Source organism: Wyeomyia smithii, chromosome 3 (genome assembly GCF_029784165.1).
Source record: "Wyeomyia smithii strain HCP4-BCI-WySm-NY-G18 chromosome 3, ASM2978416v1, whole genome shotgun sequence".
Taxonomy (NCBI): Eukaryota; Metazoa; Arthropoda; class Insecta; order Diptera; family Culicidae; genus Wyeomyia; species Wyeomyia smithii.
Window position 1 is genome coordinate 98,536,610 of NC_073696.1, and position 24,866 is coordinate 98,561,475.

At 42.3% G+C, this 24,866-nt stretch overlaps 3 protein-coding genes across 3 annotated transcripts in view; 2 read left to right on the forward strand and 1 right to left on the reverse strand.

Annotated features, from left to right (window-relative positions):
* The first annotated feature begins 2,106 nt into the window (after positions 1-2,106).
* On the forward strand, positions 2,107-3,473 carry LOC129732591 (estradiol 17-beta-dehydrogenase 8). The gene is made up of 3 exons (XM_055693584.1): positions 2,107-2,322; positions 2,515-3,132; positions 3,194-3,473. Exons 1-3 carry the CDS (start codon positions 2,283-2,285, stop codon positions 3,274-3,276), a joined length of 741 nt encoding a protein of 246 aa, XP_055549559.1. The 5' UTR covers positions 2,107-2,282; the 3' UTR covers positions 3,277-3,473.
* LOC129732589 (serine/threonine-protein kinase ATM) overlaps positions 3,427-24,866 on the reverse strand; it is a 37,009-nt gene continuing 15,569 nt past the window's right edge. Inside the window, exons 2-18 of the mRNA XM_055693582.1 lie at positions 12,718-13,228; positions 12,434-12,654; positions 12,026-12,379; positions 11,558-11,788; positions 11,343-11,497; positions 9,664-11,281; positions 9,454-9,598; positions 9,275-9,395; positions 8,984-9,134; positions 7,375-8,922; positions 7,230-7,319; positions 7,049-7,167; positions 5,662-6,991; positions 5,068-5,600; positions 4,738-5,015; positions 3,947-4,676; positions 3,427-3,886 (exon numbers count right to left, since the gene is read on the reverse strand). Coding sequence (XP_055549557.1) covers positions 3,526-3,886; positions 3,947-4,676; positions 4,738-5,015; positions 5,068-5,600; positions 5,662-6,991; positions 7,049-7,167; positions 7,230-7,319; positions 7,375-8,922; positions 8,984-9,134; positions 9,275-9,395; positions 9,454-9,598; positions 9,664-11,281; positions 11,343-11,497; positions 11,558-11,788; positions 12,026-12,379; positions 12,434-12,654; positions 12,718-13,210 — 8,478 coding nt within the window. The 5' untranslated portion in view covers positions 13,211-13,228 and the 3' untranslated portion in view covers positions 3,427-3,525. The remainder of the gene's footprint in view (positions 3,887-3,946; positions 4,677-4,737; positions 5,016-5,067; positions 5,601-5,661; positions 6,992-7,048; positions 7,168-7,229; positions 7,320-7,374; positions 8,923-8,983; positions 9,135-9,274; positions 9,396-9,453; positions 9,599-9,663; positions 11,282-11,342; positions 11,498-11,557; positions 11,789-12,025; positions 12,380-12,433; positions 12,655-12,717; positions 13,229-24,866) is intronic.
* On the forward strand, positions 14,655-18,191 carry LOC129728437 (uncharacterized). Its single transcript, XM_055686878.1, has one exon. The coding sequence runs from the start codon at positions 14,655-14,657 to the stop codon at positions 18,189-18,191; it is 3,537 nt and encodes a 1,178-aa protein (XP_055542853.1).

Below are 24,866 nucleotides of genomic sequence, written 5' to 3' on the forward strand. Positions count from 1 at the left end.
AACACATTCCAGTCATATCTCCGGGACCGTTTTAACGATTCCGGTTATCCGCTTCGACAACAAAAAGAACCAAAATATTTTTCTCCGGATGATGTTGAGCCTAAAGTGGTTAAAATTAATCAAGAAACCGCTCGTTTTTGGCACATGTAAAACGAGCTCAAATCAAACAGAACTTCAAAAGGAAATATGAAACTATTATAGTCCTACGTCAACTATGCGGTCGTGTCTTGGATACCACCCTTCTACTATTTTGTTGCTAAGGATTGCTGATAGCGCAATATAAAGCAACCAGCCTCTTCTCCTTTGATCGTCAATGTGAAAAAGTAGGGTGGGACAAAAAATAAATTCTAGCTCCCATGCACTTTCGTGTTTCTTATGGGTCCTATAACAACCGTGTAACTTTTCAGATCGATCGGTGTAACTATATTTTATGGCCCGATTTTTAAAGTTTCTATACGATTTTATATGGGAAAATTCACTTTTTCAAAACTTAATATATTCTCTAGAGATGTCCAGTTGGCTCCTAAAAATATATCGATACATGATATTTGTAGGAAATTTTAGAAGGATTGTAGGATTGTAGAAAAAGTTATTCACCTCAAATTGATTGCATGTTTGACGATCGGCTCACCTTTGAATTTAACTAGCAATACTGCTGCAGCAAATTCAATCATGTGATAAGAAATGATATCGTGTAAAATTTATCTTGGAGGCTTCTTCGAAGATACTATGAGCAAAAATTACACTTTCAAGCTTACTTCCACGCAAAAATATTTCTCATCCTTAAGCAAGTTTGCAATAGCACAGCAGTGTTGCTAGAAAAATTCAATGGTGAGCCGTTCGTTAGACATTTAATCAATTCAAGGTGAATAACTTTTTCTACAAGCATGGTAGCGTCTTACAGTCTTCAAAAGAGTTTTTCCCAGGAAAATTTCTACAAATATCATGTATCGATATATTTTTAGGAGCCAACTGGACACTGGACATCTTTAGAGAATAAGTTTTGAAAAAGTGAATTTTCCCATATAAAATCGTATGAAAACAACACCCCCCCCCCCCCCCCCCTTCTATAAAAACGTACAGAAAAAAAACAAGCTGTAACATTTATATGAAAAAGTTGTTTGAAAAAAAATCACCCAGCTTTCAGAAGATTGCTGAACGCCACAGATAAAAAGATTTTGACAGCTCCTGCTGCAAAGCTTTGTGCGATTTTAGTGTACATTCTTTCAGCAAAAAAAAATGGTTTTTCAAAAAAAAAAAAACTCCGTCGATTTCAATCCCATTCCCTCTTGTCCCAGCTTGTCACAAAACGATCATAATCCTCCCCTCCCCCCATGAATGCTACGTCATATAAGTATGCTCCCTTTTTGCGAAAATTAAACAATACCAACCAAGCCTACCAAAGAATATTTGTTTTTTAGAAAGACGTCAAAACAACAAGTAAATTTTATAGCATTGCTTAAAAAAAGAAAAGAAAGATCTAACGCTTCGGTAGTTTAAAATTGAAGAAAAATTACAGGCAATAATACCTATAAATGTTGTAATTTTTGCTCGATGATCTGTGCGGTCTACACCGCAATTCAAGGCAGCGCCACTAACCTGCGATAAACCGATTACACTGATTTCATTTGCTGGCAGTTATCATATTTATCTATTTTTGGAACATTCATGTTAGAAATGTCTCGCACTCGACCCATAGACGTGTATGATATAAACTCCAAACAGCTCTTATCTTAGCCAAACACAGCTGATTAGTAACATTGTAATGGTACCTAGTATTTTTATTACACTCGTACTCACGCTTCAACATCTACATGTAGTAGCGTTCGTTTCAATTGACACACACCATTCACGATTTTGATTTTTCGCACGCCTAGTCGAAATATCATTTATTGTAAGATTCGCAAACCTTTAGTATGACCTTTGTTTTAGCAAAACTTTAGCTAGATTTTAAATAGAAATTGTTAACATTTTTTTAAGTTCTCGAGTAAGAAAACAGGAATTTAAAAAATCCAATAGTTGTCATCGTTAAAATAACTAAAAGTACTGACTCTCGTAAAGCATTTTTTACAGACATGCGCTAGCACTATTCATTTGTAACGTTGGTGTTGTAGCGCTGACAGTCACATTCATTCGTTCATCCTCTCCTCGGTGGGTAAGGCTGTTTATCGGCGGCTGGCTTATTTACTATCTTGCCGGTGCATTCTTCCGGTAGCGCATCGGAACACTAACATTTCTGCCAGTTATTTAACCCCATCAGGACAGTCATAAAAAAGTTAAATATGAGTGCACCTTTGGCAGGACGGCTAGCTTTTGTAACAGGTAAGTTCAAGGTCGGACAAGTAACAGCTTTCAAACTGTTATGTAAAATTAGAACCGGCCCACATTGTTATCACGTAATTGAATTTGATTAGATTGAAGAACGAGTTTGTACATTGTGTGATTCAGAAAAGAGATGTCATACAGTACATCAAACATAGTTGTAATGTTGAATTCAATTTACATCTTCTACAGGCGCTGGTTCTGGGATCGGTCGCGTCACGAGCAAACTTTTATCTCGCGATGGAGCAATCGTGGTGGCCGTGGATCGCAATTTAGCCGCAGCGGAAGAGACCGTGCAAAGCTTGGGGGGTAAACAAGATAACGCCGCTTACGAGATGGACGTTTCATCCAGCGCAAGTATAGACAAAGTACTGAAAGCAGTCGTCGAAAAGTATAAAAAGCCGCCGATGATTGTGGTCAATTCGGCCGGAATTACAAGAGATAACTTCTTGTTGAAAATGCCAGAAGCTGACTTCGATGCCGTCATTGATGTGAACCTGAAGGGAACTTGGCTGATGCTGCAGCATTTTGGCAAGGCAATGGTAGAACACGAAGTGTGCGGATCGATGGTGAACGTTTCGTCGATTGTAGCTCGGAACGGTAATATTGGACAGTCTAACTATTCGCCCAGTAAAGCCGGCGTCGAAGCTATGACAAAAGTGGTTGCGCGTGAATTTGGCCGCTACAATATTCGAGTGAACGCCGTTGTACCGGGCTTTATTAAAACTCCGATGACAGAAACGCTTCCGCAAAAGGTAAAGGATATGGTTATCATGCAGTGTGCGCTGCGGCGGTTTGGTAACCCGGAAGGTAATAATTGGCTCGACTTTGCGAGTGTTCAAACTATTTAAAGCATGCTTGTTTGTTTCAGAAATTGGCGAAGTAATCGCATTCTTGGCTTCTGACAAAAGTAGCTACGTTAACGGGACTTCGATCGAAGTAACTGGAGGTTAAAAAGTGCCTTTGAGCCGGTGAAATTGGTTAAAATTATTACTCAGGTCAACGAAACAGAAGGCATTTAAATTGTTTACACCCTACTTAACTTGGCTCAAGCTCTGGAAAGTTCACTCCAAGTCTAAAAAAAATATTTTAACTCCACAGTCGTGCATTATATATAACGGTATTGTAATAAAAAAAAAGAGTTGAATTTATGTTACGTGTTACCTACCTATTTTTAAAAGCCTAATTTGAAACCAACAAAGTTTAAAGGTACGGCTGCCAACCGTGGAATAGCTGGCAGAGATTCACATTACTAGAGGCTACGCAATTTAGCCTTTCGACTTGACCTTCAACAGAGGTATATTTTTCGTCCTCTTTCCCGTGTAGTTTATCACTAACCCTCAGCAAAGCACGCTCAGCGCTTATGTTCATATTTGCCGACATAACACCGCCATCAAATCGGCCGCGGTTGTCTTCGCCGTACATATCCACCATCTGTTTCCGGGCAGCTTTTTTACTCGAAAGCACATTCCACGTGTACAGCGGATCGTACAGAAGCACTTCTAATATTGTCATGATTGGAGCATGGTTACTACGCAAAATTTCCATAGTTCTCTGGCAGGATCTGTAATTAAAACATGTTTTCGTGAGTGTGTTATTAAAACATTAAACCTGGGGAACTTACTTTCTAAAGATTCCTTCGATGCCACTGACACCCATGCCAGCCACAATGTCTCTGGTTAATCGGAATGGAATTGTTTCTGGTGTGGGTAAGTTTTTGCCCAGTTCGAATGCTATTCCAAAATCGATGTGAATGACCTCAGCAGTTTTTTCGTCCACCAATATGTTCTGCACGTGCCGATCACCAATCCCCAAAATATAGCCAACCATAGACGAGACGGCAACACTTTTGGTGTAGCAGAGGCGTCGTTCGAACCACATCCCCGGCAGAAGGAAACGCTCAAAGAAAAAGTATTGAAAAACGGGACTCAACCGTTGGCAAATTTTCAGGAACTTTTCTTGCTTAGTTCGCACTGACGACTTCGCCAGTTCAGCGAAGCATTTTCTGGCCTCGATAGGGGTTAAATCATCGGGTCGATACCGCTCGTGGGCTGGCACTAACCAGGAACCGAATGGAATTGTATCCAAGCACCATTCTAGGATTCCACTCTGCTGAGAAAGTGGCACCACCTTGTACGTTCGAACCGCTAGTTTTTGTTTATTTGCTTCCTTATCATGGTGTAATAATATATTCAAGATGGTAAACACCTGCTGCATAACTGCATCTTGGCGCATATCATCCTTGCCCTTTAACAGCTGTATTCTTTCCAAGCCGTCCGTACATTGGCAGATTAGTTTCTTCGGGGCATTGATGCCACCCACGCCTTTTATTTGATCTTTCCATTGAATTACACCTGAAAAATGAATCACGATATTAGGTGCAAAATTCTTTTTTTACCGAATCATTCTACTTACCAATAAGCTCCTTATAAGTGGCATTTTCCTGAACCTTAAGCTCCACTGTTGGACAATGTATCTTGTCTAACTTTTTGCACTTCTTGAGAGCATCTTTATTGGTCATAGTGTACTCGCTGAATCCTCGTTGACTCTGACCCAGTGTTTTGTTGGCCATTTCTATCAACGCTAGATTCATCTCCGTATACTGGTCAACAATTTTGGAGATTTTCGCATTTTTCCGCAGTTTATGGTGCAACGCTTGAGCTCCTAGCAAACGTTCATCGTCTTTGGGAACTCTGAAAAAAGATTTATCACTACTCTGTTACGTGATAACATTCTGATACTCACTCTGAGCGTTCTAAATCAGCATACGCGTACACCTGGGCAAATATGTGCGGAAGTGTGTGGTAAGGATGATCAACCGCGCAGCGTTCCAGTATGGATAAAACCATTTTACCGATACCTTCGTTCCGGTTGTCCAATCGCGGAACCAACTGAGCCAGCACGGGAACAAATTTGTACGACGGTATGACCTGCAGCGATTCCGCACAACTTTCCGCAGCACTATAATTGCCCAACCAAAGTGCCACAATACGGAACACGGCCAGATCACTTTCAACACTCGACTTTCGGGAGAACGAGGAGTAATAGAGCAGTGCCATTTTGAGGTAGCTTTCCATGTCCGACTGCATCATCTTGAGCGAATTCTCATCGCGGGCGGCATTCTGCTTCGTCGACATTTTGGCCCGTCTTAAGAAGGAAAGTTTTTCCGGCTCCTTTGTGTTGGCCTGTTCCGCCTCTATCAAGGCCAGTTCGTTTTTTAACTTTTCCAAATTTGCTTTTTTCTGTTGAAACTCGGTGGAGGTGAAATGGTTTTTTAACTGCGTGGGAGAATATTATATTATGAATTTTAGTCATACAATCTCCAAATCGTTTACTCACCCTAACAAACTCGCGATCGGCATACTTGGCCACGGTGTGCAGCACGATGAAATTCCGATCGCTATGTAAACACCTGTTTTGATAGTCCACCAAAGGAGATTCAACTCTTTGACTAGCCTGAAGCACGGATTCCTCTACTAATGCTTGGGACTGTCGGAAAAAGTTCTTGTAAACGTTTTGCACGTCCTCGGCATGTGTTTCCGCTAGAAAGCTTCCGTAGAGTCGGTAAGCTGCAGCATTAACCATTAGGTCTTTGCACTTACCACCGGCGACAATCTCATTGACCAATTTTCTTGAGAGAAGCTTGTCACCAATCGCCCAGTTCAGTTGAGCATCTTCCAACAACAACAATGCTTTTGCATCATTCGATAAACTTCGTTGGTTCATTGCGCAAATTCCGCTTGTGGCTACGTCGTAATGTCCACTAACGCGTGCCTCATAAATCAGTTGAAACAGTGTGTAATTGAGAGCATCAGGAACCCACTTGCGCAACGCACGAATACGGGCAGTCTGTAAAATTGTCGATCGTTGGGTTAGAATAATCTCCATGAAGGAAAAATCGCTGTAAGGAAGTTGATCTTGTTGCTCCCATTTTGTGAAAAGCTCCTGCTCTCCATCGTTTTTTCTAACAAATTGTACATCCATGAAGTCCTCGATTTGCTGTAGTTGTCGTAGCTTACAAAGGAATGGATACATATTTTTTGTTGATTCCATGCTAGCAACTTTCAACATCTCAGCAACGGAATTCCTGGCCTCGAACACTGCCGCCTCAGTGGCGACTGCATCTTTTAAGTGCAGACATTTCAACGCTTTGTAATGCTGTTTATTAAATATCATCTCCCAATCGATTCGTTCATTATTCGCTTTCGTGACGTCTTCCAAAACAACGTTCCAATCAGCTAAACGCCATGCACAATCATAATCAACTTGGTCCTTATCGACCAGTGCACTTCTAGCTAACCCATACAAACCCGAGCGCTTTAGGGCTTTCGAATATGCGGTCATATGAGCACCGCTGCTGCTGGCACTAGTGACATCGTAGTACAGTAAACTCTGACTATATCTACGTTCCAACTGGTAGTATTCATTTCGTGATGCTATCGGGTCAAGAAAAGCTTTCGCTGCATCATCGATCCCAATTGCCATATATGCCGTTTTCATAATAGACATCAGCTGAGGATCTTGTTTAATTTCATCGAGCTTTGAACCCGCATTCTGCTGGGCAAGACACCACAACTCACAGTACAGTATCGCCTTGAAATAGGCACCACAGCGTAAGCTAGCAGCAGCGATTGCTATGTAATTTAACTTAATCTGCTTCTCCGGTCGACTACAAAATGAAAAGCTTTATTAATTGCATTTTTTGTGCAAGCAAAAACTGAATTACTCTCGATTATTCAATCGTACACATTCCACTATCTTGAGCATTAGCATAATGGCTTCTAAATTGTTGCTTATACAAGTTTCGGATCGCCCCTCAGAAAATTTTCCAAAAAATGTGTTAACCTAAAAATAAAAACAATTTTACATTTTTAGGAATCAAAGATTAAAACCGCAATATGACTTACGAATTTTCCAACATCTTCGTTAAAGTCGTCATTACCATAACTAAGAACAATTTGCAGTAACAGTGGGATGATGGTGGCGGCAAAACAGGGCTAAAAAAAAAAAATACAGAATTTTCAATCTATTAGATGAAACGTATTCATTTACCTCTATTTCAGTCAACGCTTTCATGACAGTATCTTGTAAAAAGTCCAGCAGAATCGACGACAAGCTCAGTATGAAGGAAGCATAGGACATACTACCGCTGGTGAAATCAACAACGTTACTCAATGGGATACGCCCTGAAGGGCTCGCAAACAATTGTTGCCCATCAGTGGCAAGGGTCATATAGGGAAATAAGCTGGTCGTGTCGGCTATTAAATTATGATAGAATTTATTCTGCAAAATATGGTAGCAAACTAGTGTAGCCTTTTCAACGATCATCACATCCTTCGATACGATTAGTTTATTCAACTCAGCTAGGAGAACTCGCACTAGTATTACTGTGGCATCTTCACAGCCCTCCAAGGATTCGTAAATTTCTGTTTCAGTATCAGGCCGAAGCACCAGCGTAGCTAATTCAGTTGGCCCAATTTCCCCGAGACAGCGTAACGCTTCCATTGTGTGGCTGTCGCTTGAGCTATTGCGGATCTCATCCAATAGAACATTTATCAATCGTAAAATAACATTTTTCGAACAACTATCCGAGAATCCGTTAGAAGCTTCTAGGGCGCTGCACAATTCTTTCAAGTCCGTTTTTCTGTTGCACAACATTTTACGCAATGTAGTGAGCTCTTCATACTTCAAACCTGGCAGCTGTAAGATTCGATCAATACTTTCGGCCAATGTCAACTGATGTTGAGTTTCTTTCAAGTTCACCAGCGCTTCGCGAAGTTGAGAAAAATCGTCGGCTTCAGGAAAGTAGTTCAATTTTTTCACACCTTCACCGAATAGAGCGTAATGGTCGATTACTATCGACTTCAAAAGATTCAACACTTTCTGGCGAGTACGAGAAGAAGAATTTTTGTCGTAAACTATCAGCAATGAGGAAACGATAAAATTAAGGTATGGTTCCAAATAATTAGCGCAATTAGCAACGGTTTTTGCAACGAAATTTGTTAAAATGTTCAGGATCGTCGCATGCAGAGATTCGGTGTTTACCATGCTGTGGCAGAGGAAATAGCAAATATCTCTAATTAAATATTGCATTAAATCAACCGAACGTTGCTGACCAAAGTAATCATTCAATAGTAAATCAACCAGAACGGAGTACTGGAAAAGCACGAAAAGTTTGTCTTCCGTCACTTCCGAACGTTGAAGCTTCAGTTTCAAAGCCATCATGATTCGTTCAACCGCCGACGGATGTTTCGAACAAAAGTATGTAAGTGATTGTTGCTTCGAGTCGCTACTTAGCATGCCCTTAAGATGATCCAAACATTTCGCAAAACTATCGCTGCTCAGTTTGTACTCCTTTTCCTCTATCCAAATTTCGCGTTCAAAAAGTTTCCTCATTTTTTCGGTGTCATGTAGATAATCCATGAGATGTTGTACAATCAAAATCAGGGATCCATTCTTGGTTACAGGTAACTTCAGGTTTACGTTGTTGTTAGTGATCAATTGATCCATTGCTGCTGCCCGCTGTAGGTATAGCTGCGGCATGTTGACGCAATAGGCCCACTTCGGGATAAGGTATGAAGCACATTGTGCGAAAATATTCTGAAAAGGACACGATAGAGCAATATCAAAGAAAATAATCCACAATTTTTGTACTCTTCACCTCGATCGTATCAAATAAGGATTGTTTCACAACTGCAGAGAACTGATGTAACTCCGATGGTTTGTGACGAATAATAGCGAACGCAATAACAGACTGGTAGTTTGCCACAAATTGTTTCAGTGATTCACAAGCGGCAATGCACCATGGAAAGCTTAAATGGATATTAAATATATGTTATTAGGCGAGATAATAACATAATGAAATTTGAAATTTTAAGCCCAAAAATAAATAGGTACCAATACCAATAATACAATTGCAACAGCGGATTCGAAAAAATAGGTTATTACTCACGATTGCAATTTGTAGCGGACTATCCACCTGTCAATGATAGGCTGCATGCAGTCGTGTACGACTGCAGTCGGATTGATACCGGTGATGTTACCAATCAGCTTGATGATCATTTGAACTTTACCTGTGATAATCAAAGCATCATTAGAAGCAACATCAAACCACTTGAAAGCAATACATACGCTGTGCAAGCTGACTCAGGTGGACCTGTTCAACTAGATCCAGTGTGGCTTGCTTTCTGATATGATAGCTTTGACACCATGTTCCACAAATCAATTGCAAATATGCAGCCAGTAAGCCTTCCTGCTCATCCTTCGAAAGAAGCGACTGCAAACATTACAAATCCAATCATAATTTAGTGAACTCAAATTTCAACAAATCGCGTTACTTACATCCATTTCAAAATTCACTTCTGAGTATAACTTTCGCTGAAATTGAAGGTATTCAATTTTCGTAGAGTTCTTGGAGAAAGCCCATTCGTCAGCAAAAAGGTACAGCAGGTTTGTCACACCGCTCATGCGAATGATAAAACTCGATGCTCTGATCAGTGCGACCATTCTATTGTAAATCAGTTCGAACGAATCGAAATAATTCGGATAAGCTTTTAGCAGATATTTAACCTGATCGTAAATTTTCCGCTGCAACCGTACTGAATAGATCTGCTTGTTCGCTTTGCGAATAAACGAAAGCAGCACAGTGTTAATGTCGTCGAAAAGTGCTTCATGTGGACTGACAAAAATCACTAGCGCTGGGAATAAGTCTATAATAGTTTCGGTTACGGAGCAGTTGGAATGATGATTTCGGCATATATCCTTAACGTATGTTAGAACCCATTCGGCGAGAAAAAACGTCGAGCTTTGCTTGACAAAAACCTGCGACATTTGAAAGATGTGGAACAGATCTATGTTGCTCTCAATGTTGAGCTGCACTTGATCGAGGAAATCTTTTGCTTTGGTGGTATGCACTCCATCGTACTTCATGTAGTGTGCGATAATCAGAAGTAAGTTGTGCTGATTAATCTGCTCTTTCTTCAGACTTTCGAAACTAAGCAAATCAATATACCTGGAGTCTCGTTCTAGAGAAATCTTAGTATTTTTAAAAAGCCATTCGAAAAGATTTGTAAAATTAGTCGTTTTAATCATTTGATTTATGAGTGGATGATATGACCCACTGAAGATTGCTAGCAGGCGACAAGATAGCTCACTTAGTTCCAATACCGTCCAAGACCGTAGCCGCTCGAAACCTATCTCCAACTCCTGTGTTTTGAAGGCAATCTTTTTCGTTATCAGACAATTCGAAAACGTTCCTTCGTTCAATGCGCTATGAATAAGCAAATCATTCAAGATTTGCAAGTACAGTTCAACGTCGCAGACGATAGTGATTAAACCATTACACAGTGCATCGTTTTCCGTCGGGAGAGTGTGCTTCTCAAAATTTGTGACTGCACAGAGCATCTCAAAGTTTTTCTCGTGTATGTTGTAGGTTACAGTCGGTTTATCCGTAACTACATTCATTAGAGGTGTAGTGCTTATGGTTATTAGTTTCTCCATTCGCTTTAGCAGAATGTTTTCTTCTAAACTTCGAAGCTGTTCATTTAGTTCGACATACTGGTCGCTTTGGAGGCCGTACACGATTGCACCACCGTCGTTGCAGCCACTTCGATTGTGCTTGGTAACCACGCAGTCGACCGTGATTCGCGCTACCAAGCAGGCATCCAATCGTTCTTTTTTGTGCAGGATTCCTTTTGCTTGCGTTTCTCTCGATTTCGGAAACAAATAGTTGAACACATTTTCAACGGTCTCCTGAACTGGTCCGAACACTTCCAGCGGCACCGTTTCCAGCAGAGTACGCACCGTAGCAACGTTGTTGTTGGTACGATCGATTGAGTACGCATAAAATGCTTGCAGAATACTATTTAAAAATGCTACCGAAGGATACTTTCGAGAAACGATCAGAAACTGTAACAGCTGATGGTTAATGGCTGAGGATTTGCTGTTGGATGTACTGCATCTGCAATAAAAAGAAAATTATTTAAAATTTATTGCGGTAAAAAATATACACCGTGTAATACCGAAAGCAGCATTCTGTTATATTATGCCACAGTTCCGCGCAGCGAGTTGCGTTGATTAAAGTGCTTTTAATGAATCGATCTTGTTGCTCAAATTTTACTAGCGCCTTGCAACATAGACGAAATGCTTTCAGCTGAATGGAAAGAGTAAGTTTTGGCTGCAACAAAGAAACATCAATTTAAATTCTACTTACTATGAAAACTTACTGGAATGTTACCTGAATCGTGCTCAAGAGATCTAATAACGGGTGGTAATCTTCCTCTTCCAGGACAGCTGAACATCGATCGACAATTTCCGCCAACACCACTAGCCAGCGCCATTCCGGTTGAATTGAATCAGAACCTATAAGATCCATCAAACTCTGCAACTTGTTTGCTCGTTTGATTTTTTTCGACACGCCTCCATTATCAGACACTGGTGGGTTCCAGAACTCATCATGCCAGAAAATCTTTCGAAACATGTATGCTATAGATTAGTTACCAGTACATAAACTTGAAAATCTGCGTAAATTTCAAAATCTACTCAACCAACCGCGTGAATTTCTCAATCCGCGTAGGAAAACATATTTAATTTTGAATAATCTTGTAAACTCGAGGTAAGTTTAGAAATCCATGTAAATTTCAGAAACCGCATAAAACCACGTGAAATGCAATTTCAGTATGTATTAAACGACAAAGACACTTACCAAGTAACACAATCTAGCGGCGAACGCAATAAATCCGTCGGCAAAAGACATCTCACGTCCAACAACGCTATTGTATGAGGCGGAAACATGGGCCTTCATTTCACTGACAACAATAAAGTGCATATTACGGAGACATTTATACCACTCCGTTCCATCACTAGCGTAGAAAAGATCCTGGTTGGATCGCCATTCCGAAAAACTCTTCTCCGGGTGATGTACAATCACTGCCACATGCATCAGGTGAAAATAAACTGTCTTCATTTCCTCATCCATTTTAGATTCATACGCCTTAACGAGAACCGGTATAATATGTTCCGAAAAGTTGCATATCTCATAGCGGAAGTCAACTGCAAGCTAGAAAAAAAGTTATATTTACGAGAGTTGTAAATCTTACAATTTTTCAGTTACACTTAAAGTACAACTGTATGCGATTCTGATTAACTCGTTTTGTAATCGTCCTCTGTCACTTTCGAGTATCGTTTTCTTCAACGGGTCAAGAAATTTGACGAAATGCGCCTGTACGGAACAGTTCTCCAAGCTCTTTTGGACTGCTAACGACAAGCAACCAATGACAGCCTGTTTTGTTATGTGTCCATCGGTGTAGAGCTCAAAGGATCGCGTTAAAATCACTATAAATAGATAGTATTTTTCGCTATTAAATTATATATTACTTAACACTTAAAACAACTTACCAAGCCACTCGTCGTAGGTTATCACAGTCAAGTCCCATTTAGAATTCAACACATGCTTCTGAAGAATTTGTACATAGCACACGCCAAAATTCTGCAACATGGATGAATCACTAAGTGCATCGCAGCAACGCCGAATAAGCTCCGAAAACTTAATGTGTGCCTCTTCTCGATTCATTGCTAAGTCCACTATCTTCTGAATAGCTTTGATGTAGGCGTAGCATTTACTTGAGACGTTGTTCGTCGCACCGGTTGATGCACTGGTTTCGTTGAGTTTACGATTTTGCTTCTGAATACCATGGTGAGCGGCATCCAGCAAATCCGGCCAGCCGGTGTCGTACTTTTGTTCGGCCATGTAGCGCAGCATATCCTCCTCGCGGTTATCCAGCATCAACTCGAGCTTCTCGAAGGCTTTCGTCCGCTGAGAGATTTTCTCGGATCTCATTTCGGCCAGAACGCCGCACAGATCCCGATCTAGCACGGCAAGTGATGACATTGTGATGCGGCTGTTTCACTGCGGAAATGAACAAGCTATGAGTCTAGTTCAATTTCAAATGCGAACTAGTTATCGGTTGGATGTTAGAACTGATAATCCTGCTACAGTTGTTTATACAGAAATGCATACAGTGTTACAGTTTTTTATGTTTATCGCTTCAAACAGTTTTGATGCCTATTGGCTTACTTCTTAGTATATGAAATTGCCAGAGGCAAATAAGATACTGTAAATAAATTAATTGTAAAGTGTTTAGTTTTACGCAACGGTTTACTTTCATGATCATCAAAACATAATCGATATCAGAACTCTATCAGTGGGGCTATCATATACTGTTGGAGTACGGTCATACCCTTGCAACGAGGCGCTACCAATAAAGCACTCACAGCTATATTCACCACTTTTGATAGCAATCGAATCGATAAATTGATCCCGAACAGAATCGATCGGATAGATCGTCTTCCACTTCATCATCGATGATCAGTCGTCTCCAGCCCTGCAACAGGAACACACTTATTTTAAGCCACGGCAGCAAATTGTGATATGTCGATTAAAATTAAATATAACTAATTATCGTTGAGTAGTTAATAAACGTGTTTAAAGTTAAAGAATAAAGTGTTTCAGAAAAAGAGAATTAGCGTCGCGCGTTGCTCAGTGCCTTTATTTGCTGTCCGTTAGGCTTCGGAAGAACATCACATTTTCCCAGATCGGGTTATTTCGACCGATATTCCTACATCCAACAGCTGGTCCTTCGAGCCGGATCGGTTGAGGACCCCGATCAAAAGGACGGATTTGGAGAATTTGGCGCCGACGCTACTTATCATTGTTGCGCGATCGAACAATTGGCAACCGCCATTGGGAGGCTTGGCGAACAAGGGATCGCCATTGCAATAGATCGCCATAGCATTTTCGCGCGCATTGGACGCTTGGTCTGGTTGCTTGGAGAGCAACTATTTTCGGGGAGACGACGTTTGGCTCCAGTTTCAAATTAATACAAGGCATTTTTTATTCGGAAACCAGATTCGGATTACTGCAGGATTTTCTACGCTCAGTGGTTGAGCGACCACACGGATATAGAACTCGTTGGTTTGCGGGTTTTCAGCTTGGCGTCCATCGTCACAAACCGCCATTTTGGAGTGGCCATGGCTGGAATTTTCATCACTCATAGGAACACTAGCAAGGGAGCCTGGCAATATTTCACCGTATTCAGGCGCACACATTAATCCCATTGGTTGGAGGCATATTCCAATCGCGAAGAATCGCGTATTGTTGCAGATTCCCAAATTAATTCAAGGCACGAATTATTTGGGAGCAGGTTAGTACCGCTCCAAATTTACACACACCTCGTAGGGTGCTCCTTTGGTTTTCTCTTATTTTCTCGATTGCCGTCTACTGCTCCTGCGAGATGTCAAAACTTAGGGCGAAACAGACACGTTTGCGCAACTTAATGACGTCATTCAACGTTATCTACAGTTTTATGGATCAGTATGAGGGAAGCCATCAATCTAATGAGCTGGCTTCGCGGTTGGAGAAGTTAGAGCCTCTGTGGGAGAAGATAAACGAAGCTATTTCGGAGGCTGAGCTGGTCGATAGTGAAGAGGGGGCGGTAGGCGAGAGGTATGTAAAGGATCGTGTGGAGTTTCAGAATAAATTTTACATTTTGAAGGGATTCTTGGTTTCTAAACTTCTGGACAACCCTGAACAAAATGCAGCCTTGCATACGTCTCAGGTTTTAGAGTCCACCCTTGCACCCCCACACCCACATGTGAAATTACCGCTGATTAGTCTACCGAAGTTTTCTGGTAATGTGGAGGAGTGGCTAGCATTTAGAGATTTGTTCGTTTCACTTATTCATTTCTCAACGGAGTTGCCAGATATCGAAAAATTTCACTATCTTCGAAGTCAGTTGGAAGGTGAAGCTTTAGCAGTGATTGCTTCATTGCCATTAACACAAGCGAATTATACTGTGGCATGGGAGTTGTTGGTTAAGCGATTTTCAAACAGCAAGTGTTTGAAAAAGAAACAGGTGCAAGCGCTCTTCGATCACTCAAGTATGAGAAAAGAGTCGGCTGCAGAATTACATAAGTTGGTTGAGGGTTTCGAAAAGGCAACCAAAATATTGGACCAGGTTGTCCAACCAGCGGATTACAGAGATCTGCTGTTGATTCATCTGTTAAGTTCACGACTGGACGATAAAACGCGTCGTAGCTGGGAGGAACATTCATCGACGCTGGAGGAGGAGAGCTTTAAGGACATGATGGAATTTTTACTTCGCCGCATTCGAGTGCTAGAATCTTTACCAAACAAACAAGCAGTAGCAGATTTACCACCAACAATGGTTCGGAAGTTTCAGCCATCTAAGATAGCTAGTAACGGGTTATCTCAAGCCAATCATTATAAGTGCATATCCTGTTCAACCTCTCATCCACTTCACACATGTCCGGTTTTCGATAGGTTATCCGTGGGCGAGAGAGAACGTTTATTACGTCAGTATTTTTTATGCAGGAATTGTTTTCGGAAGGGGCATATGGCAAGGGAATGTACATCCAAATTCTCTTGTCGACGATGTAAGGAAAGGCATCATACGCTAGTCTGCTACAAATCAGAAAAAGGAAACACGGAGCAGGAAGCTAACTCTAATTGCAAGGATACGAAGTCGGAGTCACAAACAACAACCAAACGCGTAGCTACGGCCTTAGCTACGGATGGTCAAACCGTGAGCAGTAACGTTGGCAGGTCAGGTTCCCAAATACTTTTAGCTACTGCGGTAGTACGAGTAATTGATGATTATGGTCATGAGGTTTTCGCTAGAGCACTGCTAGATTCGGGTTCTGAGTGCAATATTATCTCTACTAAACTTTCACAAAAATTACACGTGAAGAGATTCAAGACGGAAATGCAAATATCTGGTGTTGGCCAGCAGCCGGCAAAAACACGTGAGAAACTTGTGGCAACAGTGAGGTCCAGGGTTAACGATTACGCCCAGTGTATGGAATTTCTGGTCTTGGCGAAACTAACAGAGGATTTGCCAACGTCTGTTGTTAAAGGTGGATGGGATATACCGATGGGAGTTGAGTTGGCGGATCCCGAATTTTTTAAAACGAATACCATCGATTTGTTACTTGGTGGTGAATTTTTCTTTGACTTTTTCCCAATGAAGCAAAGAGTATCCCTAGGAAAGGAAATGCCCATGCTCGTGGAATCCGTTTTTGGTTGGTTGGTTACCGGACGTTGTGGTTGGAGCCAGGTGGCAGCCACGACTATTTGTCAGCTTTCAGTTGTTCCGGACACAATGGAGCAGCTGATAAGCAAGTTCTGGGAATGCGAAGAAGGTCATTCACCCTCAAACTATTCGGTGGAAGAGACACGATGCGAGCAGTATTTTGTGGAGACAGTCAAGAGAGAAAAGGATGGTCGTTACACGGTTGCGTTGCCAAAATCCTACGATTATTTGACTCAACTTGGCGAGTCTAGATCAACAGCTCTTAGACGTTTGATGCTACTGGAAAGGAGACTTACGCGAGATGAAACACTGAGAGAGGAATACCATTCTTTTATGAAGGAGTACATGGATCGAGGACACATGAGGAAAATACAGATCAACCCTGATGAAACTACTGCGAGCTATTATCTCCCTCACCATCCCGTTGTGAAGGAAACGAGCACTACAACCCGCGTTAGAGTGGTCTTTGACGCATCCAGTAAGACGTCCACCGGTACATCTTTAAACGATGTTTTATCAAACGGCCCCACCATACAGGATGACCTCCGCTCGATTATTTTGCGAAGTCGACTGTATCCCATTGTTTTAATAGCGGACGTCGAGAAGATGTTTCGGCAGATTAAGATGGATGCTAATGATTTACCGTTACAACGGATCCTTTGGCGATTTTCTCCGGAACAACCAATAGATACATACGAGCTTCTTACCGTTACCTATGGCACAAAACCTGCGCCATTCTTGGCCACTCGTACTTTGAAGCAGTTATCACTGGATGAAGCTGTTAGTTTTCCACTTGCAGCTGAGAGAATGGCCAAGGACGTTTATATAGATGACGTTATAACTGGCGCGAAAGATGTACAACAGGCAAGGATTATTCGAACCGAGCTGGACGACATGTTGATGAAAGGAGGTTTTCGCTTACGTAAATGGGTCTCTAACAACACCGAGGCGCTTATTGGAATCGCCGAGGAAAACTTGGCACTGCCTAGGGGAGCAAGTATCGACCTCGATGGAGAACGCACGGTGAAAACTCTTGGGCTAGTGTGGGAACCAGAATCGGACAAATTCAGGTTCAATATTTCCTACGTGAAAATACCGGATACGGAATTAACTAAACGGAAAGTCTTGTCATGCATTGCGAAGGTGTTTTACCCCTTAGGATTGGTCGGCCCAGTAGTTACGAAAGCCAAACGGTTTATGCAGCAAATCTGGCAACTGAAGGATAGAGAAGGCATTCCTCTAGGTTGGGACGATCTATTGCCTTTTGACTTTGTATCCCATTGGAAAATATTTTATCAACAATTACCTAAACTGGATGAGATTCGCATTCACCGATATGTATCTCGTTCGGATGCAACATTGTTCCAGTTGCACACCTTTTGCGATGCCTCGGAGAAGGCTTACGGAGCCTGTATATATTTGCGGTCTCAGAATAGTGAAAACCAGGTCAAAGTAGCTCTTCTTTCGTCTAGATCTCGAGTCGCACCACTGGAACGCCAAACAATTCCCCGGTTAGAACTATGCGGAGCACGCCTAGCAACAGAATTGCATCGAAAGGTTATCGGATCGCTAGCTATCAGCTGTGAATCATTTTTTTGGACGGATTCGAAAACGGTGCTGCAGTGGTTAGCCCAGCCACCAAATACATGGACGACATTCGTTGCACATAGAGTTTCCTTTATTCAGCATAACACCCAAAACTGCCATTGGAACCACGTACCAGGAATACAAAATCCATCTGGCATGGACCAACCTGGTTAGCGGATAATCAAGACGATTGGCCAGGATTGCAAGACTCTATACCTCATTTAGAAGATACAGAAATAGAACGTAGGAGGACCCATGTTACGATGATAGCTACAGTAGAACCCTTTAACGGCTGGTTTTTCTCTTTGTTTGCTGAGTATAATACCCTTATCCGAGTCACTGCTTACTGTAAAAGATTCGCACGCAATTTACGCGTACCAGAATCGGAGAGGCTTCGCTCTATACCTTTAACAACTTCTGAACTACGGAATGCTGAAAGTAGTATCGTTCGACTGGTACAGCACGAGATGTTTCCCAAGGAAGTGAGGTGTCTTTCCAAAAACGAACCTGTTCACCGTGGCTCGCGTCTTCGTTGGTTCAACCCGATGTTAACACCGGATGGTATTATTCGTGTAGGAGGAAGGCTAGACAAGTCAGATCTCTCAGATGAAACTAAGCATCCATCATTGATGGCAATCATAAATTCTCTAGACTTCTTGCTGAAAGTTGTCATAAAAGGTTCTTACATGCCGCTCCACAGTTTCTCCTAAGCTCCATACGACTTCGATTTTGGCCGTTAGGCGGACGTAATTTATGTCGAGTAACAACCCATCGCTGTCTTACATGCTACCGCATGAAACCAAGGCTCCAACAACAATTCATGGCCCAACTGCCGGCACCGAGAATTAAAGCCGCTCGCCCATTCACGACAACTGGAGTAGATTACTTTGGTCCAGTGTACATACGCCAAGGATATCGGAGAGGGACTACGAAAGCCTATGTAGCAGTTTTTGTCTGCTTCTGCACAAAAGCAGTTCATTTAGAGCTTGTATCCGATCTGTCAACAGCTAAATTTATTCATTCAGGCACTTCGTCGTTTTACCGCTCGCAGAGGAAAATGCCACGATATTTATTCCGACAATGGCACAAATTTTGTCGGTGCGAGAAACACATTGACTAAACTAATACGATCCCTAAAAAACAGCGCACATCATGAGGAAATCCAGAAAGAGTGCAGTACCGAAGGTATGAACTGGCACTTTAACCCCCCTGCCGCCCCCCACTTTGGCGGCCTTTGGGAAGCCGCTGTGCGGTCTGCCAAAAAACATTTGCTTAGAGTTTTAGGCAACTCCCCCGTCTCTTACGAAGATTTTACAACTCTCCTCGTACAGGTAGAAGGTTGTCTCAATTCTAGGCCTCTTACACAGCTTTCGGACGACCCCACAGATCTCCAGCCGCTCACGCCAGCTCACTTCCTCGTCGGGTCATCGCTTCAGGCTCTTCCCGATAACGATTACTACAGCATCTCTACAAATCGGCTCACACACTGGCAGCGTATTCAGCAGCAACTTCAGCACTTCTGGCGACGATGGCACACTGAATACCTGGCGCAGCTTCAAGCACGAGTGAAAAATTGGAAACCACCAATCAAATTCAAACCAGGCAGACTTGTCATCATCGTTGACGAAAACCAACCGTCGATGAAATGGAAAATGGCCCGTATTCACCAAGTACATCCGTCGGATGACAGCATTGTGCGTGTTGTGACCCTACGCACCGCTACAGGCTACTTGAGGAGACCAGTCACCAAAATCTGTTTGCTCCCACAACCTACCGAAGATGCACCAATGGCTCACAATCAACCGTAGCAATCGACTGAAATTGCGTAATTTCAGGGTGGGTCGGAATGTTGGAGTACGGTCATACCCTTGCAACGAGGCGCTACCAATAAAGCACTCACAGCTATATTCACCACTTTTGATAGCAATCGAATCGATAAATTGATCCCGAACAGAATCGATCGGATAGATCGTCTTCCACTTCATCATCGATGATCAGTCGTCTCCAGCCCTGCAACAGGAACACACTTATTTTAAGCCACGGCAGCAAATTGTGATATGTCGATTAAAATTAAATATAACTAATTATCGTTGAGTAGTTAATAAACGTGTTTAAAGTTAAAGAATAAAGTGTTTCAGAAAAAGAGAATTAGCGTCGCGCGTTGCTCAGTGCCTTTATTTGCTGCCCGTTAGGCTTCGGAAGAACATCACATTTTCCCAGATCGGGTTATTTCGACCGATATTCCTACATCCAACATATACGTTTTTGAGACCCCTGTACTGCCGCGCATAGCATGTCAGTCCCACCTGCATTTTCAGCAAGCCGAGAAAAACGCGTTTTAATATGATTTTATAACATTGCTTCTTACGAGATGGGACAATATGTTTGGATGTTTTCCAGCAGTTTTTCAGAACAAAATTGTTGAGCCATCCATTGTTACGAAACTATGCATTGTAAGCTACCATTTACGCGTAACAACTCAATTTTACTGAAAATGCAAATGGGACTGACTTGCTATGCGCGGCAGTGTATTAGGTGGAAACCCAATTTCTTCGTGCAGATAAAAGTAATCATTGGACAGCAATGTCCTTCAAAACGTTGTACCTCGAAGCCAACGCAAAAATTGAGTTTCATGATAACAAGCATCTGAGAAACACGAATGAATCATAAATATAAAAATGCCATTGGAGAATAGTTGAACACGAAAAACCATTGAAAAGATGAATACCTTGACTACCTAGCTAAAACCAATGTGTCCATGTGTATTGTCCACATGGGATGAAAAGTTAATGAAAATTGATAATTTTTATGAAAAACTGTTTTATTCTTCGGCATAGTCTCCATCCAAAGTAACGTACTTATTGTAGCAGTCCTCTAAAATTTCAAAGTCAGTTTCGTAATGCGGCAAATCAAGTTCTTCAAATCACTTGCCAGAGAGCCATATTTTGAACCGAGAGAAACAAGGCTAAAGCTGACAAAAAAGAAGGATGAGGAACCAGTTTGTAGCACACTTCATCCAATTCATTCATTGTATCGCGTGCAGAATGAGCGGTAGCGTTGTCTAGGTGAAAGAGCACTTTTTTGCGCCTTATCCGTTTTATACTCTTTCTGATCAATTGTTAAGAAACGCGACACAGCTTCTTCATATGTGAACATTCATTAATGATATGTCCATCGCGTTTCTTTAAATACCTATGGTGACTAGTTCGCTCAAACCAAATATCTTGAAATCGTTCTGGCTAAGAAATTGAACTAGACTGCTCAACTAGACTACGCTATAAAGAAGCCAACTTCAGGTATCTGGGCTTGCAGTACACTGTTCGGCATGACATGAGGGCTAAGACCACAATTAGCGCTCCGGTTTTACATAACCAGCTCGGCAACGTATAACCTACGCAGCCCTTGTATGGTGGCCTAAGGTAAATGAAACGACAGCTCAGGCATAACTTAACAAAGTTCAACGACTTGCCTATTTTTCAGTTACAATGTGCCGACAGCCTAGCAAGACAAGGATCTGCTCAGCAAATCATTGAACCTGAACCGTTTCTGGGTACCTCCATATCGAACATTAACGGTACATGGGAAAAGCTAAGCTCTCTTCGGCAACATGCGCAGGGTTTTAGACAAGCTAAATAGTTTATCTACCCTAACCTTGCGGTTACCAAGAGCTATTTAGTTAAACGATCACTGGTTTCATCAACCATGTAGCTCTAAATTGGGACACAGGCTTACAACCAAGTAGCTCAAATCCATCAATGAGTTTTAACATCTTGTAATCTGTGTCAAGCAATTGGGACATCACCTGTTAAATTTTACGCCTTTTCTCAAGTGTGTCCATATTCAAAAGCCTGCGTAGGTTTTCATATTCAGGACGTACTAGAGTATTTCACCGAGAAAGGTGACGACAACCGGATAAATCTGCGCTGAACACCTCAATTTAGCACGTATCTACAAGTTTCTACACAACACTAGCGGTCTCAAGAATGGTCTAACCAACGCACAATTCAAGTACTTGAAGCAGTATGGATCAGTGAAGATTTTGACAATCTTCGAAATGAAACTAGGTTGTCGATTGATCTAGGCAATTATCGAGGTGCATGGGCGTAGCCAGAATTTCAAGTAGGGGGGGAGACATGTTCTTTAAAATTTTAAAAGTAAAAAATGGTATTTTGAAAAATAGAAACAAATACTAGTGTGTAGTGATTGTTACATCAAGGCAACCAGAGAACAGTTGTCCTTGGCATCAGTGCGAAAATTTGATTATTCTTTGTCCAACCTCGAATATAAATAGGTGCTCTTTAGTAAAAACTCTTAAGTTCATGTAAACCTTTGGACATAACATTTTGGCGACGAGGATCTCAAGAATCCACGAACATGGTAAAAGATAGAGTTGATCACCAGCTGCAACCGGGAATTCAAGATATGATTCTCAAGATGGCCCAACTTTTACCCCCGGAGCAGATTTTGGAGTCCCTCTCATCGAACATTACCGAGTTTGTCTTCGACGAAGAAAACGGAGTTACGTTCGGACGCTGGTTTAACCGCTACCAGAACCGCTTCGAGAAAGATGCAGGCCAGCTGAATGATGCGGCGAAGGTACGTCTAATTCTCTGGACGCTGGACACCCATTGGCATAGCCGCTATCTCAACTACATCCTGCCAAAGCTTCTCAAGGACGTGAAGTTTGAAGATACGGCCAAGATACTCAATAAAATCTACGAGCATCAAACGTCAACGTTCCGGAGGAAGCGGTTCATGTGTCTGCAGTTAGTGAATTTCGAATCCGAAGATCAGGGATGGTATTCTACGCGATTTTTCGGGACTCGTAAGTAATCTACGTAGAAAACTGCATTCTACGTTTTCTACGGTAGAAAACCTCTTGCAAGTAGAAAACTCTGACACTCGAAAATTCACAGTATGAGTCATAAAATGCCATTCGCTGCGCAATTTAGGTGTATTTAAGTAAAGGGGAGAATTACTATAACCATGGGCGCAACTAAGGAAAATTTCTAGGAGGGGCTAGTTTTCATGTATGTCATTTTAAAAAAGAAAAAAAAGAGTTTGAATATGCTAATTTAATGATGCTTAACATAGTATCGTAAAAGCAGAAAAAATCACTTTGGGATAGAATCTCCGAAGATGTACTGAATATCTTGAACACATCGTCAACGCCAAGCTCTTTCAGCAACAATGATTCGATATTGAGGAGAGCTAGATTTGGTAAACGGCTGGGCAGTGCTTTTTAACAGTTCACCCGTACTAGTTAGAATAAAATAGACCCCAGTGTGGTTCAGGGCATAATGCCCTATTCCTACCTCCACGTGGTACCGACTGGGATACGAGCAACCAAGGAAAAACCGGTGAACCGGCGGGGTAGTTGTTCTCCTTTGAGAGCAGCTTGTCTGCGCGTCTACTCCACAGGCTAGGGGCGGCTCAAACAGCGACTGATCCGGACCGGACGGTTGAACTATGAAATGCGGTGTCTCGCCAGCTACATCCATGTCGGCAGCTCCGTCGCGAGACTAGGCATCGCAGCCCTAGTAAGGCAGCATACTAAAATAAACATACTACGGAGACAAGAATTCAAAACGAACCGGAACAATCGGCAATGAACCAGCCGACGAAATAAGGACGACGATTAGAAGCTCAGTACATGTAACAGTAGATCGCTTAACGACCCGGATGTCGACCGGATTCTGCTGGATCAGCCAGAACCCCACCACTTCGACATCGTTGCGCTCCAGGAGCTTTGCCTGAAAGGAGAGAAGGTACGGTGGATTTGTGGCCGCAAGGCACAGTACCACCAAAGCGGCAGGTTGTGTTTGTTGAGAATTAAAGGCCGGTTCCACAACTACACTATTCCCAATGTGCACTGCCCTCACGAAGGAAGACTTGAGGGAAAGATGCGTTCTACGCACAGCTGGAGAAACTCTACGATAGCTGCTCGCGTAGAGATATCAAGATCGTCGTTAGGGACATGAACGGAAGGATAGCCTTATATAAGCCGGTTATCGGCCCGCACAGCCTGCTATGCACCAACTTCGCAGCTTCCCGCGGATTAGCAGTCCAAAGTCCCTTCGACCAACGTACAGCAAAACAAATTGACCACGTTCTCAACGACGGCCCGTTCTTCTCAGACATTACAAACGTACGCACCAATCACGGTGATGATCGGACATGACCACTTCGATACAAAAAGCTACAAAACCCTGATAACCGGTAGTCCTCTACGGAAGTCCTTTTGATATTTTCAAACAGAAGGTGACCATCTACGGTGGAGCACAAGCGGACGACGGATAATGGCTACAGCACATGAACCTTGAGCTACAATCGCTGCTTGGAGAGAACCCCATTGCACACCTGGCGAAAGACAATAGGTTGCGGTGGGCCGGTCACATCGTAAGAATGCCGGACGACAACCATGTGAAATCACTTCTCTTCAGCAACCCTACCGGCACAAGAAATTAAGGGGCGCAGCGTGCATGATGGCTCGACCAGATCGAAAGAGACTTGCGAGTGATGGGACGTCTGGGGAACTGGTGAAACACAGCCCAAAACCGAGCAAACTGGCGATTTCTTGATTCATCACGAGTTAATACAGCTCTCGTCTGACTGGTAAGGTGAGTAAGAGAGCAAGGGTTGAGAATCGATCCTGGGTGCAGAACTAGTTCTTAGCCAATGAATGACGACATCTCAATTTGTGTTGATTTTGATGCTCTGATAAGTAGTATGGAATGTATATATATTGAATACAATCATTTTCTGGGAAATTCTAGGGGGAGGCAAACACGTTCTAGGGGGGGCTTCAGCCCCCCCGTAGTTGCGCCCATGACTATAACCAAAAAAAAG

Bases quoted from the DNA above. Each gene is read 5' to 3' on its own strand.
- LOC129728437 (XM_055686878.1), top strand. From the start codon at position 14,655: ATGACGTCATTCAACGTTATCTACAGTTTTATGGATCAGTATGAGGGA.
- LOC129732591 (XM_055693584.1), top strand. From the start codon at position 2,283: ATGAGTGCACCTTTGGCAGGACGGCTAGCTTTTGTAACAG. The intron at 2,323-2,514 runs GTAAGTTCAAGG...CATCTTCTACAG, and splicing joins ACGGCTAGCTTTTGTAACAG to GCGCTGGTTCTGGGATCGGT. The intron at 3,133-3,193 runs GTAATAATTGGC...TGTTTGTTTCAG, and splicing joins GCGGTTTGGTAACCCGGAAG to AAATTGGCGAAGTAATCGCA.